This window comes from Oryza sativa, chromosome 2 (assembly GCF_034140825.1).
Source record: "Oryza sativa Japonica Group chromosome 2, ASM3414082v1".
Lineage (NCBI taxonomy): Eukaryota > Viridiplantae > Streptophyta > Magnoliopsida > Poales > Poaceae > Oryza > Oryza sativa.
Window position 1 is genome coordinate 31,569,604 of NC_089036.1, and position 15,339 is coordinate 31,584,942.

General features: G+C 42.2%; 2 protein-coding genes across 3 annotated transcripts; one reads left to right on the forward strand and one right to left on the reverse strand.

The window, feature by feature from the left end:
• Positions 1–1,963: 1,963 nt before the first annotated feature.
• Positions 1,964–9,478, forward strand: LOC4330692 (uncharacterized). 2 transcript variants are annotated; one of them, XR_001543326.3, is made up of 4 exons: positions 1,964–2,781; positions 4,094–4,462; positions 4,534–8,827; positions 8,921–9,478. XR_001543326.3 is itself a non-coding variant. In XM_015769668.3 (3 exons), exons 1-3 carry the CDS (start codon positions 2,527–2,529, stop codon positions 8,770–8,772), a joined length of 4,863 nt encoding a protein of 1,620 aa, XP_015625154.1. In that variant the 5' UTR covers positions 1,964–2,526; the 3' UTR covers positions 8,773–9,478. The 2 variants fall into 2 exon arrangements, 1 of the variants encoding a protein (XP_015625154.1); XM_015769668.3 differs by having other exon boundaries at positions 4,534–9,478.
• Positions 9,479–10,002: 524 nt separating this feature from the next.
• On the reverse strand, positions 10,003–13,734 carry LOC4330693 (rac-like GTP-binding protein 3). Its single transcript, NM_001416880.1, has 8 exons — positions 13,385–13,734; positions 12,943–13,030; positions 12,686–12,795; positions 12,513–12,576; positions 11,589–11,653; positions 11,354–11,419; positions 11,132–11,235; positions 10,003–10,416 (listed from the first exon to the last, which is right to left on the reverse strand). The coding sequence occupies exons 1-8, from the start codon at positions 13,487–13,489 to the stop codon at positions 10,374–10,376; spliced, it is 645 nt and encodes a 214-aa protein (NP_001403809.1). The 5' UTR covers positions 13,490–13,734; the 3' UTR covers positions 10,003–10,373.
• Positions 13,735–15,339: the final 1,605 nt, after the last annotated feature.

Genomic DNA, 15,339 nt, shown 5'->3' on the forward strand with positions numbered 1-15,339 from the left:
GGAAAGGAGGAGAAAGTATGCGCACACTCTGAAAAGGAGGGAGGAGGTTGCTGTCCTAGGATCAGGGCCCCATCTGCTCCCCACGGCGAGCGTGAGTGACAACATGATTTTCCTCCTGTCGCTTCTCTCGCAATGCGGGGAACAGTACTACTACTTCCCAGTTCCCAGCTGGTTAAAGTGGTAAATGCACCGTGATACCATGAGCCTTTGCGGTGGCTCGTGACATCGATGGTTTGTTCCAGTAGTTTGTAGACTTTCAGGCCTTGACAACATGCAGCTGGTGGGCCAAGAAAACGGGGGTGGCCCGTGATCATAGGGCGATTTGGCGTGGGGCACGGCCGGATGGGCTACGTGACTCCAACTACCACTCGCGGGCCGGAAATTTCAACTCGACGCTGGAAATAGTGGGCCAAACTCTGCTCCGTACGAACGGCGGCGGTAACAACGAACCTCGGCCACCGCACCTCCGCAGGGCTCTGCTTGTCATATTGTCAGCTCGTGATATATCCTTGGTAGGCCTGTGACTTCAGTTACGTCGGAACTGTCTCAGTGCTCTCCATTTGATCCCATTCCCACATGACCATAAGGAGGAGCACCATCTTTATAAGCTATGATTAAGATACATATATATATATTTATCTAAATTTATTAGTAAAAGTTATTATATTTTGGAACAGACCTCAGCCGGATGAATATCAACGGAAACTCCTCAACGAGGACAACATAGTATTAGTAACTACCAAAAGAGCACTGTAATACTTGAGATCAACATGATCTACAAAATGAAACAAAGCCTTTGCAACCTCAGCCAGGGGTGGATCCAGCATGGGGGCGGCGGAGTCTCGAGCCCCTACACTGGTGTGAAGACTATAAGAGCTCCACGAAGACTCTGCTAAATTTTTTTTACCATATGTAGATGGGAATGAACTGTAACTCTATCTAATTTGCTCAGAGCTCACTACTATTTTTTTTTGGATCCGCCACTGCTTCTCAACTGTACTCCTATTTTGGTGCATCATTCGGAATGATACTTTCATCGATCCGAACAACACCACACAACCTCACGATCTCCACTTGAGCACCCGCCATTTGTTTTGACAATTGTATATACATGTACATATGATGCCACGATTATAATAAATGACCATGGTGCGCTTGAAAAAGCAGCATGTACTATCAATGTACTATCCTCTTTGGAGCCATGTACCGATGTCGTACTATCAAAAGAAAATTCATTTAGGCCTTGTTTAGATGGGTAATTTTTTTTATCATATCAGATATACCGACACATATTTGAAGTATTAAACATAGTCTAACAACAAAATAAATTATAGATTCCGCTAGTAAACCGCGAGACGAATTTATTAAGCCCAATTAACTTGTCATTAGCAAATGTTTACTGTAGCACCACATTGTCGAATCATGACGCAATTAGGCTTAAAAGATTCGTCTCGCAATTTACATGCAATATGTGCAATTGATTTTTTTTATCTACATTTAATACTCCATACATATATCCAAACATTCGATGCAACAACATGAAAATTTTTGTTTTGGGAACTAAACATGTTTGTTTTGTTCGCTTAGGAGTTAGAACCAAATTTATCCTATTAAAATATTAGCAGTGCTAAATTTGGTAATATTGAATTTAAACTAGACTGAATTTAATAACAAATTTAAACGTGTACTACATGTAACACTATCTATGTTACCGAATTTTTAATATGAAAAGAATACAGCTTAAATCCAAATAAGCCATACGACTGTAGTAGTACTGTTATGGTACCAGCAATCTACCACGTCGATGTCAGCGCCCGAGGAAACGAGCACACAAACACAACCCCCGCACAGTAAACCGGCACCGACCCCACCCGCAGTGACAGCACCAAGCAACCGACCTCGCCCACCCGCACCGCACCACACCCACGCCTTCCATGCGCGAGCCGAGCCGATCCCCGGAAATGCCCCCTGCTTTCCTCTCCAACCACGACCGCACCGCATCCCCTCCTCTCTCTCTCTCTCGACATCGCTTGCTCGCTCGCGCGCCGTCTCTGCCGCGATCTCTCTCTCTCTCTCTCTCCTCCCATCCCCTCCGCCTCTCCCCTCCTCTCTCTCTCTCTCTCTCCCCTCCCATCCCGAATCGCCGAATTCTCTCTCCCCCCCGCGGCGGATCGCCACCAGAGCCGTCGCCGAGCTCGCCCGTGTGCGCGGCTGCCGAATCCCCCAATTTCCCGACCGAATCCTGCCGTAATTGGGGGTCGATTCGGCCGAATTCGTGGGGGACTCCGGTTCGCTGTTTCATCCTCCTCCGGGAGGAGGGAGGTTGTTTCGTCTGGGGTTTGATTGGGATTGAGGCGAATTCGGGCGGTGCGCTTGGTCATGGAGGAAGGCCCCGTGGATCTAGGGTTTCGGAGCTAGGGTTACGGCCGGCGGCTGCGAAGTCGCCTGTGGCGGCGATCTGGTGATGGTGCAGCGGGGCGCCGGGAGTCGGCGAGGCGGGATTGTTGGCGGGGAAGATGCGGGGCTATGCATGGGCGACGCCAAGGCGGTGGTGAGGGGTGCGGCAACAGGCGGCTTCTCGTTCGGGGCATGTGGCCAGCAACTCGTGTAGAGGCAGCTACACCACCGGCACAGGGACCAGCTTCTCCTCCTCCCCGCTTACCTGTTCCTCCACCCCTGACGACTCCTTGTCTGCCGGCACCCACGACTCCTCCAGCGGCGGCTCATAACCAGGACTGGGTCGATTCTCCAAGGCCCGTGTCACCCGACTCCTTTGTAAAGGTGCCTACTTTGTGGAAACACTTTGTAATTTGTTGGTGTTGTCGATTCGTTCTTTATTAGTTTCTATCTGGAAAATTTCATCTATGCAGAGTAATTAGATTGCCTGCCTGCTTGGGACATTCAAGATTTAGTCTAGTACATGTCACGACGAAAGTTTAAGTAAACGTGAGAGTTGTATTGGGTGGTTCGAGTTAACTTGGATGCTAACATGCTAACGTTAATCTGCCCTATAAAATAGGGTTCCTTTTCATGATTGGATTGGAACATGTGGGCATCTTTGTTTTACCAATGTGCGTTCCATATGTATCAGGTGTGCACAAAGTTGTGAACAAGTGACCTAGATTGCTCTTACTATTTTGGAACATATCAATTGTCTATCGTTTAGAGGAGTAACACCATGCTGTTTTAGGCATTCTACAATTTTTCCAGGCAAATACATCCATGAATATGTATTCAAAGGTGTTACTGGTCAATGGTAATACATAAGTATGGCGAGGATGTAGTGGTTATGTTGGTCTGCACATGCAGTGAATGGTGTGTCTTGCCCATCTGGACGTCATGATAACAATGCAATTCACCTACTGTGTGCACACTTCTTAATTTTCCTAATGTAAAGCATAGTAAGCAATTCCCAACATGGTAGTAATTATATTTGATTTCTATTCCAAATTACAATGATATTGCAGAAGAAGAAATTGATATTTTGTTTTTATGGGAAGAGTGTGTTTTTGGGGTCTATATATGGTGTATGTTATTGTAGACAAATGCTTGGAAAAACCAATACACTGTAAAGCTTAGCCTTGCATGGCTATATGAGGAAACAATGTAATTCATGATGATTATCTTCATCTGAAGCATCATATACGTTATCATACCTCGCTTTATGGGAAAATTGTCTACACCATGGTAATGTTGTGGGCCATTTTTAAAGTATTCAGTGACAACTACACAAGGTTATTGGTTAATAAGCATGCTCTATACCTTGCAGTCGACCAAGGTCATTGGCATGGTTAAAAACACATGTTCTAGTGGAACCAACGTCTTGTTACATGTTTAACATAGTTATCGTTCCTTGGGTTCACAATCATGTTATAAAACTGAATTGTATAGTGTTTCCGAAACACATGGTTGCTTTTTTTTTTTGTATGCAACTTTTTGCTTGTAAGATACTAACTTCTTGCATAACATAACAACTGATCCCTCAGTCATAGAGACCTGCTTTGCTCCATGCTTGTGAAGTACTAAACTATCGTGTGCCGTGCGAAGGCTATTTTCTTTACAAGAGGTAATAAATCATTTATTGATTTTTCAGGACGGACGTGAGTTCAGAGTGGGTGATTGCGCTCTTTTTCGGGCTGTCGATGTACCCCCTTTCATTGGATTGATACGCTGGATTGAGAAACAGGAAGAAGGTTATCCCAAGTTGCGTGTAAGTTGGCTTTACAGACCTGCCGACATTAAGCTCAACAAGGGCTTACAACTCGACGCTGCTCCAAACGAGATCTTCTATTCTTTTCACCAGGACGAGACATCGGCTGTCTCACTTCTCCATCCTTGTAAAGTTGCCTTTTTGCGAAAAGGTGCAGAGCTGCCAGCTGGAACTTCTTCATTCGTATGTTGGCGCGTTTATGATATTGACAACAAGTGTTTATGGTGGCTTACTGATCGTGATTATATAAATGTAAGTTCTATATTTTACTTCTTTTTCTGCCTATTTGTATTTGCTGCTTCATGTGTTCAACTTATGCCCAGGAACGACAGGAAGAGGTAAATCGGCTACTGCACAGAACAAGGCAAGAAATGCATACTGCCGTGCAGCAAGGTGGGCGCTCACCGAAGCGGCTAACTGGCCCATCAGCTTCCCAGCAATTAAAGGCTGGTTCAGATGGGGCCCAAAATTGCGGTTCATCTAAAGGAAAGAAGAGGGAAAGAGGTGAACAAGGAATTGATCAAATTAAGAGAGACCGTGATCGCACCCTTAAGACTGATGACACTGAGCCTGGAAACCTGAAAGGAGACAATATGAAGTCTGAAATTGCAAAGATTACAGAAAAAGGTGGACTTCCTCATGCTGAAGCTGTGGAGAAGCTAGTTCATCTCATGCAACTTGATCGAACTGAACGGAAGTTAGATTTTGCTGGTCGAGTAATGCTTGCAGATGTTATAACAGCTACAGAAAACCCTGATTGCCTTGGCAGATTTGTGCAACTAAGGGGCCTTCCTGTATTTGATGATTGGCTTCAAGAGGCTCACAAAGGGAAGTCTGGTGAAGGTGGTAGTCCTAAAGAAACTGATAAGCCTATGGAAGAACTTCTCCTAGCGCTGCTTCGTGCATTGGCGAAATTACCTATTAATCTTAATGCCTTACAAAGTTGCAGTATAGGGAAATCTGTTAACCATCTGCGAAGCCATAAAAATCCAGAGATACAGAAGAAGGCAAAGTGTCTTGTTGAAAATTGGAAGAAGCGTGTTGATGCTGAAATGAAGTCAAATGATGCGAAACCAGTTGTATCTGGCCAAGCTGTATCCTGGCCAGGGAAACCTGGGTTTGCAGAAATTTCTAGTGCTGGAAACAGACGAAGTGGCTCAAGTGAGCCTAATCTGAAAAGCCCAGTGTCTCAGCTTTCTTCATCGAAGGCCTTGACCGTCAAACCTGGAGCGTCTGATACTACTGTGAAGTCGAGTCCCTTGATATCTGGTTCTTCAAAACTACAGCATATTCAACCAGGAAATGCTGTAACCAACTTGAAGGAGCAACCCTGCAAATCATCTGGTGGGACTTGTAGCCCTGAGTTGCATACGGTGAAAGAGGAGAAAAGCTGTAGTTCAAGTCAGTCTCTGAACAACAGCCAGTCATGCTCTAGTGAACATGCGAAAACAATTGGTTCTTCAAAGGAGGATGCCCGTAGTTCAACTGCAGCTTCTGGCATTGCTGGTAGAACATCTGGTAGTTCCTCACGTGTCCATCGAAGAACAAACAATGGGATTCTTAGTTCAGGAGGCCAAAAGGAAGCTACTGTGGCAAGGTCTACCTCACTTGACCGCTCTCTGTTACCGGAAAAAGCATCACAATCTGTCACAGCATGCGAGAAAGGAACTGACACACCATCAGATCAGGGTAATGGGCATAGATTAATTGTCCGGTTTCCAAATCCTGTCCGTAGCCCTGCTAGAAGTGCAAGTGGGGGTTCTTTTGAGGATCCATCATTTACTGGGAGTAGAGCTTCGTCTCCTGTGCTTGCAGATAAGCATGAACAGAGTGATCGCAGAGTAAAAATGAAAACTGAGAATTCAAATCCTCATTTAGGCAATGATACAAATGCTGAATCTTGGCATAGCAATGATGTTAAAGGAGCTTCAGTTTCTGAGGAAGGTGATAAATCACCTTATGCTATGCTGACCGATGATCGCAGTAGGACAACTGAAGAAGCTGGCAAAGATGCATGTGCTTCCCGAGTTGTTTGCTCAGATGCTAATGAAAAGGCGGCTTGCTCAAGTGAAAATGGGGGGAGAAATTCGTTCAACCCTATGAATGCTTTGATTGAAATCAAGTACTCTGAAGCTAGTCATTCCTTGCAAGCTGGAGATGATACAGCAATGAATCTTCTTGCCAGTGTTGCTGGAGAAATATCTAAATCTGAGTTGATTTCTTCATCTGCTTCACCTAGAAATTCACCAGGAAATGAAGAGGGCTGTGAAGGAGATAACATTGGGAAGCTAAAAGTACAAAGTGATATGGGCTTGTCACGGCATGCAGGGCCAACAAATGATGCTGAGAAAATCATCTCTGATAAGGGTGAGAAAATTGGTGCAGGTTTGGTCGCAAAGGAGGAACAACACCTAGGGGATGCAAAGGACAATAAGGTCACATCTTCTGGGCTACCCTCTCCACCTGGAATAGATGTTAAGGCTGTTGAATCTCCTGCTAAGACTGAAAATCATGAAGTGAGGACTACAGATAAAGGTGGTGATGGTGACAAGTCGGTCACAAAACAGCCAGTTGATATCAAGATTGACGCAAAATTGAATATATATCCATCTACTACAAGTGAATTACGTGGTGGAGATAAACAATCTCATGGTTTGTTAAAGTCAACAGATCAGAAGAATCGCCAGTGTCTACCAGATAATTCAGAAGCCATTGACCGATCTGGTGACAGTGCTGCTGTTAAATTGGATGTGGAGCCTTCATTTTCATCTTCGACCGTGGAGGTGAATAAGGCTGATGGTTTGCTGGTTGGTAACGCAGTGCTGAGAGAGGATGAAAAGAAGGAACAACCTTCTTCCACTTCAGCTGATGCTACAAAACTAGCTGTACCAGCAGGTGTACCATTTGGTCCAGAAAATGGGATTAGTTCTAAAGAATTAAAAGACAATTCCAGTGAATCAAGTAGTCATGCAAGACCTGGAACTACTGTCTCACAGGATACTGAACGTAGTGCAAGGCGCAGCTCAAAGAAGTCGAGTGATGATGCAAGTGGGAACGAGGACCTTGTCTCATCAGATGATGGTTCTTCTTTTGCTGCCAAGATCAGGCCAAGTGCTACAGCCAAGCTTGATTTTGACTTGAATGAAGGAATACCTGGAGACGACGTGCATCAGTCTGAGGCAGAAACCTCTCCTGCTGTGTGTTCTTCTGCAATTAATTTACCTTGTCTTTCTCCATTTATATCACCTATGTCAAGTGGGCTACCTGCTCCGATAAAAGTAGCTGCTACAGCTAAAGGTCCCTTTGTTCCTCCTGAGAACCTACTAAGATTTCAGCCTGAGACTGGCTGGAAAGGTTCAGCAGCCACAAGTGCATTTCGTCCTGCAGAACCAAGGAAAATTTTTGAGATGACTCTCAGCGCACCTGGCATTCCAGTTTCTGATGCTGCAGATAAACACCGCCCAGCACTTGACATTGACTTAAATGTAGCAGATGAGCAATTTCTTGAGGAAGATATCTCTCAGAGTTCTGTTCAGACAACTGGTTCGGAATCTGGCAACACTAGAAGAAGCAATGGTCCTGTACGAAGTGTTGGTATTGAACTTGATTTGAACAGAGCTGATGAAGTTGCAGAGAACCATTTTGTGTCGAACACTCCCCACAGGGTCGAAGTCCCATTGTTATCGTCAAGACCGTTACCTGCAATTTTCTCTAGTGCTGATACAAATGGCTCAAGGGATTTTGATCTCAATAATGGACCAACTCTAGATGAAACTGGCACGGAACATGCAGCAAGGAGTCTATCATCTAAAAATACCAGCAGTATACCATTCATACCTCAAGTTGCTGGCGGTAGAATGAACAGTGCCGAGATGAGTAATATCTCTCCATGGTTTGCTTCTGCACACCCTTATGCTCCTGTAGCTGCACAGCCATTTTTACCATCTAGAGGAGAACAGCCTCACCCAGTTGAGACAGCTGCTGGAAGTGGAACCCAGAGGATCATTACATCCTTGGCAGATGGTGTCCAGCGTGGAAGTGATCCCTGCCGTGCTCCAGTTATTTCTACTTCACCAACCATGGTTTTTCATCCTCCTGCGTATCAATATGCAGGATTCCCTTTTACTCCTGGTGTGCACCTTCAAGCACCGGGGTTTTCAATTGGCTCGACATCTTATGCCAATTCAGCACCTGCAGGAGTTCCATATTTTCCTAGCATTGCTCCAACACTGTTAGGGCCAGCAGGTGCATTACCTGCTCAACATACTAGGCAATATGCAATAAACCTTCCTGAAGGAAGCAGCACTGTTGGACACGACAGTAATCGGAAATGGGGAAGGCAGGGCCTTGATCTTAATTCTGGCCCTGGAAGTGTAGATGCAGAAATAAAGGACGAACGAGTATCTTTACCAGTTAGACAAAATTTAATCACGCCACCACATGCCTTTGGGGAAGAGCATACAAGAATGTACCAAATGCCAAGTGTTGGAATAAAGAGGAAGGAACCAGAAGGCAGTTGGGATGCAGAACGTTCTTCATACAAGCAATTATCATGGCAATGAGCTTTTAACTGTTATCATTTCTCATTTCACAGTGACTTCAGCTTCCAGTGAGCTTGTATGTACTTGTATTCCGTCTCCAACAACCTGCTTGTTTCTCACTTGCAGCTCCTTTTCTTTTGAAATTAAGGTACGGTGCTTTTATTTGCAGAGGCAACTGCATGTGGAACTTGGGCTCTGGTGTGTTGCACCCTTGCTGGAATATACAGTTCATACATGACCCTGTGATGATGTGAATTGTGAGAGGAATGATACTTTGCTGTAAATGTTCATCATATTTCATACTTTCCTGGAAACATTTTTCCTTGGCTTCAGCAGTTGCACTGCTAGATTTTCGTAGCTGTCAGGCATATGCTTCTAATTTGCTCCGATATGACTGGAGATGGAATGGTATAGCCGTATAGGTCCTGAGCCACAACAAACATCTGAAGCCGTTGTAATTAGTCCAGCTTGTTTGTTTAAAGTTTCTTATGACAAACCATTTTCACATTGTTGGGCAAATCTGCAGCCTTACATATGATTTTAGATGTGACATGTATTTTTCGTGTAACCGTTGCATCAGTTTGCTCATGTAACTTTATGGACTATCCAGTAGACTGTCTGCAGTTCCCGAATGCTTGCAAGGGGCATTCTGGTGTAACCATCTCTGCCTTGCAGTCATAAGAAATTTAGTAGACCAAGAAATAATCTATTTCTGTATCTTTCGTTATTAAGCTTCCCTATTGGATTCCATGCGATTTCATTGATGCAAATTACTCCTATTTTGCTTTTGCCGAAATAGGAGTAATTTGCATCAATGTTTGTCATGTTTGTCCTGTTCACCTTCCTGGAGCCTGAGGCGGTACTGCAACGGTTGTGTACACAAATTCGAAACTATTACTTCCATGTCATCCTGCAACAGTTGTACACAAATTCGCAACTATGATCAGGGCGACTGCACCTGTACAATAGTTTAGAAAGTTTATTTAGTCGCTGATAGGTATCAAAGGTGAGTGGAGTTGTTTTTCGTTGTAATGGAATTATTATATGCCTTTAAGATAACCTCGAATCATTTTCTTTTGCAAAACAGTTTTTCCTCTCCAATCCTATATTTCTCGACATGCCGTCGTGGTCAGCTCCGTGCTATGACCGTGAGCCCAGAAAATCAGCGGCGCATTTGCGTCAGAATTTATGTAGCGCAATTTAGCCCAAACTACAACTGGAGCCTGGACTTCTGCATAAAACAGTAAAACAACAAAACACTAGGGACGGCGAGCTTTGTAGTTGCTGCTTTCAGTTCTACCATCGAATCATAAAATGTTCTAATGACGATACTGAGACTTCAGATCGATTACAAAATCTGTGATTTTGTCCTGACAGAACGGTGTCTCCTTGTTCCTTTGGCATCTATCAGACTTTCTAGACCAACAAGAGCTAATAATAAGAGCATTGTGCGGTACATAAGCAGACTAGTTTAACCATCTAACTCTAGTAATTAATTACCAAAAGATGCAAATATACACAAGAACTTTGCATCTAACTCTACCAGCACATTCAGACTCCAAAGGTTGCCAGCTTGAGGTTGCACCCAGAACATTGCATCATGTAAGGGACATCTCGATCAATCAGGATTTGAAGCATGACATTTTCCTTCCACGGAACATGTTCCTGCAGTTGTAAGGCACGAAATTAACATTTAAAGGATGCCGTTTCGGACTCCATGCCTTAGTTTTTCTTTAAATCCCTTTTTTTTTGGTGGAGGTGCAAACGAGAAATTAAATTTAGAAAGCAAAACAAAACATACAAATATACATCAAGCATGCATCTAGGGTGAATAAACATTCATGGTCAATTTTTTCATCGTGGACAACTGTTAACAATCTTGTGAATAACTCTTAGTAATACAAAAAAGGGCATTCACCCTTTTTACATGGCATGTATTTGATCTGTCATGATCTTTAATTAACTTCGACCAGAAATTTCTTTTGCAATATATTTCTACCGACAAAAACTTATGATCATATGTAGTATGTTGAAATACAATCAAGGGATATCACATTTGCATAAACAAACCTATACTTTTTAGCCGATTTTACAAAGTTTTGACTCTTGAAAGACAAGAACACCACATGAATTTGGACAAAGGGTGTATATCATAAGATCTAAACTTATATATATTGTAGGACAAAAGGCATATAGAAAATCAATGTCCATAGATAGCCTTACGAGTTACGACCAGCCAAAATAAAGAGATCATGGACTCATGGGATAATAAGACTCACCACCACCACCACAAAAGCTAGGTTCTTTTATATAGACGGGATACATCCTAAAGAAGAATTGCAGTGATGCAAACACCCATCACAGAATCATATATACTTACATCATAGAGCATCCTTGTCGTGATTTCTTTTTCTTCTTTTCCCTCTGCTTAGTTGGAGGCTGGATTACTACCTTGATAGCAGCATCAAACACACCTTTGACATTCTGCGCGTCATTTAAATACAACAAAGTAAGAATTTCAGCAAGTCGCAGAATTTTAACGGTTCAAATGAAGTTAAGACTACTACAGCAAGGGCACACCATTTCACTATGACTATTTTACCTGTTGTGTCTTTGAGCTGCACTCAATGTAATAAGCAGCACCTATTTGTTTTCGAAGTTCTTCACCCTACAAGAGGAAATATCAGAGACATTTTTTTTAGTCATCTCAAAGAAGACAGACTTTTTAAAAGCTAGAATGTGTTTCAACATTTCCTCTCAAAAGGCTGACAAATAAGGATAACCAAAGTTATAACGCTCTGGTTTCTCACCAATCAATAAAGTCACTAGAGATATACCTGTGCTGTGGTAACAGGTATCATGCCAGGATGGTCCAACAAGTAGTGCTTGTCTTCACGGAGATCTGTAAGCCAATTAAACAACAAGATGATTTCCAAAACTAACACTATAATTAACAGAAATTCAATAAGATACTCAAAACATGATATTAGACCAAGGTTTTGATAGGATACCAGGATTCCACATGCCAGCAGAATTGAAATGGTTTTGTTAGGATACAAGGATTCAAAATTCCAGCAGAATTGAAATGGTTTTGACAGGAATAAGAAATCATGATTACAATTGGTTTTATGAAAACTGCTAGTCTATATTCATGGGTTTTGTACTCTTATCTCATAAATGATTCATACTCCAACATAACTGACTTTCCCATTATTGCGTATAAAGTATAAACACATAATGCATGCAATTTCAAAAATAACTTCGGAGCATCCACTAAGCTGCACTAGAAAGAGCAGTTTTAGCCTTTTAGGTGAGTTCCATACCAACAACTATTTTGTGACCAGCTATCTAGATGACTGTCTACACTTTTAGTAAGCTGCACTAGAAAGAGCAGTTCTAGGTCAGTTCGTTACCTGCTATTTGGTTATCAACTACACCGATAATTGTATTGCGCATTTAGTAAGATGCACCAGATAGAGCAGTTCTAGGTAAGCTCCTTACCTACTGTTTGGTCATCAACTACACATAATATAACCTGTGTCTACATTACAAGGACCACTATCAGTAGATTGAAAACCTAATTATAAAACCACTACCAGTAGATTGAAAACCTAACTGAACTCCAAACCACAGAGACAAAAAGATGCTAACTACTACATAAGGTGATTAGATGTATATCATACTACAGCCCCAATTCCCATTTCTAATCATCGACATGCAGTTTAATTGAAACAAATGTTTTTCTTGTCAACAAAACTCACCCAATTTTGTGCCAACCAACACAATGGGCACGCCGGGTGCATAATGCTGTAGCTCCGGTATCCACTGAAAGGGAAGAACAAAGCACACAAAATACACATATCTTAGTATTTTCAAACAAACAAAAATATACCGCAAGGACAAGTCCAAGAAGTCAAAATGGCACATTCAGTACCTTCTTCATAATATTTTCATAGCTAGCTCGGCTCACAAGAGAGAAGGCAAGCACGAAAACATCAGCACCACGATAGCTCAGAGGCCTGAGCCGGTTGTAATCCTCTTGCCCTGGAAAAGATTGCATCATGTTAGTTTTACGTTATCAAAGAATCACCGAAACGCAAAATTTTCAACCAGAATAAATAATTGAAAAGGGGAGAAAAGAATCTTGAATTCCAGGAAATACAAAGCAATCAAATCAGGAACTGAAATTACCAGCAGTATCCCAGAGGCCCAGATTCACCGTGGTGCTGTCCACAACAACGTTTGCGCTGAAATTGTCGAACACCGTTGGTATGTAGTCCTGCCAAATCAAATGCCCGTCAGATTTTTTTTTTTAAAAAAACAGTGATAATTATCCAAAATTCACTACAAGAACGGAGCAAAAATACCCGCTACAAGGAAACACCTCCAACAAAAATATACCGAGAAAAATCGAAATTCTGTGTAACTTCAAGAAAACAAAATCAGCAAAAAAAAGGAAGTAGAGGAAGCCTTTTGACTCCAAACGAAAGTTCCTACTCGTTTGGCAAGAAACCGATCAAGAAAGATCAAGTCTTTTGCACCCAAAAAATCCTGATACAGCAACAGGGAAGGGGGAGAGAGAGGAGAAAACAAAAGAAAAGAAGAGAATGAGAAGGAGAAAGATTTGCTTTACAGTGGGGAACTTGTTGCTGGTGTAGCAGATGAGCATGCAGGTCTTGCCCACGGCGCCGTCGCCCACCGTGACGCACTTGATGAACCGGGAGGCGCTGGACGCCATGGCCGCACGCACCTCACTCCCGTTTCACCGAGGAGGAGCGCGTTGCGACTTTGCGAGAGAGAGGGAGGAGACAAGATGGGAGGAGGAGCAAGGAAGGAGGGGGAGAGGGGGAGAAGAGTTGTTCGTTCTTGGTGGTGTTTGGTGCGTGACTTCTCGGCGAAGTGTTTTTAAGAGGGGTCACATGCTTCTCACTCTCACCACCACGCTGCTGCTGTGCCTGTGCTGCCGTTGCCTGCCTAGAGAGTAGAGAAGCGAGCAACCACTGCCCTTTTATCTCGCTGTCCTGTTGGTGCCTAGCTAAGCTACCCCATGGACCGACCATTGGTATCTCCCTTGTCCTTACTCCCTGCTTATTGAATGTTGTTACGGTACATCAGCTTCTTCCCCCCTCGCCCCCTCTAGGAAAGTCCTCGACCATAACGACAGTTAGAGCGTTTTGGTTTGATAACAAAATGTGCCATACCAATTTTTTTTAGTTTGAATAGTAAATGTGATGATTTGGTTTGAAACCAAATGTTTAGTAATGCCTATATTTAATTTGGCACAATTCTAAAATATTCTTCACCACAATTTGAAATTTGGCTCTCAATTAACGTAAATCCAAAAACACTCATTTACAAATCTACCCTACCAAAATATAGGTACTATCAAAACTGTCTAATGTTTGGCACTACCAACATTTTGGTAGGGTACTAAACCAAACAAGCCCTTAATCACTGCTATATGGGTCACATCCTTATATTATTCATATGTATCTATAACAATACCATCATTAAAAATAAAGAATATTGCTCTCTACAAGTTTGGGCTTAAAACCTAGAGTATTACGATATTACAACAGCCAGCCAACAATAGATAGCGGGATCTTTTGCAAACATAAATCGGTTTGGAGATTGGAACTAAAGAAAAGTCGAGAAATGCTTAGGGGTCTTCTGTCTAAACGATAACTTCTTCATTTTTCTGTTAGTACGTTTTTCAAACCGCTAAATGGTGTGTTTTATAATAAAAACATATATACGTTTTTTAAAAAATCAGATAAATCTATTTTTAAAATGTATAATAGTTAATATTTAATAATTATGTACTAATGAGTTACCACGTTTTATGTTCCGCTAATACGCAACTATAAAATGGAGGTTAGAATAGGTCTAAGTGGCATGTCATGCAAAACGCGCGGGAAATTCAGCTAATTTTCTTTAACCATGTAATAGATAAAATGTTAATATGACGTGTATATAGAAGAGCAATATGTATATCAATTCATAGGCTGTACTAAATTAATACCAAAGATATGTCTCACCAAGATTGAGTTAGCTCATTTAATGGTATTGCTAGAAGACTATAATGATTCATTCAAAGTATCTAAGACTACAATAATGCAAAAAAAAGCAAAATCATATCATAACGGTTCGTGCGGTTTGCCTCGGTTGTCGCGAGAACCATCCTTACCAACAGGTTCCGCACCTAAAAACCGTTCAACAATTCGACCAAGTCAAAAGAGCAAAATTTTGATTTTATTATTTGGTAAAAGTTTATTCAAAATTTACCTTTTTTTTGGATAACCAATAGGTTATCGTGGCTATCAATGATATCAACGGCTAGCGGTAACCCCGTCCTACCCTGCCCACAGATTGCTTTAGGAGTATATGATCCAATTTCAGATGAAGTCATACAACAAATTGTAGATAATAGACATGATGGGGCCTAATATATGATTTTGCTAATGCAAATTGTATCTATCCATCCATTCATCTATCTACCAAAACATCTAAGGCCGTTTCTTTTCCCGCTTTTCAACTTTCAATCAGTATATATCCATCCATATAAAAACAATCTCATGCAGAAGGTAA

Coding starts and splice junctions, on each gene's coding strand:
- LOC4330693 (NM_001416880.1), bottom strand. CDS start 13,489: ATGGCGTCCAGCGCCTCCCGGTTCATCAAGTGCGTCACGGTGGGCGAC. Junction 11,654..12,512: donor GTTGGTTGGCACAAAATTGG/GTGAGTTTTGTT, acceptor ATTGGCTTACAG/ATCTCCGTGAAGACAAGCAC. Junction 10,417..11,131: donor CGACAAGGATGCTCTATGAT/GTAAGTATATAT, acceptor TTACAACTGCAG/GAACATGTTCCGTGGAAGGA.
- LOC4330692 (XM_015769668.3), top strand. CDS start 2,527: ATGCATGGGCGACGCCAAGGCGGTGGTGAGGGGTGCGGCAACAGGCGG. Junction 2,782..4,093: donor CACCCGACTCCTTTGTAAAG/GTGCCTACTTTG, acceptor TTGATTTTTCAG/GACGGACGTGAGTTCAGAGT. Junction 4,463..4,533: donor CTGATCGTGATTATATAAAT/GTAAGTTCTATA, acceptor ACTTATGCCCAG/GAACGACAGGAAGAGGTAAA.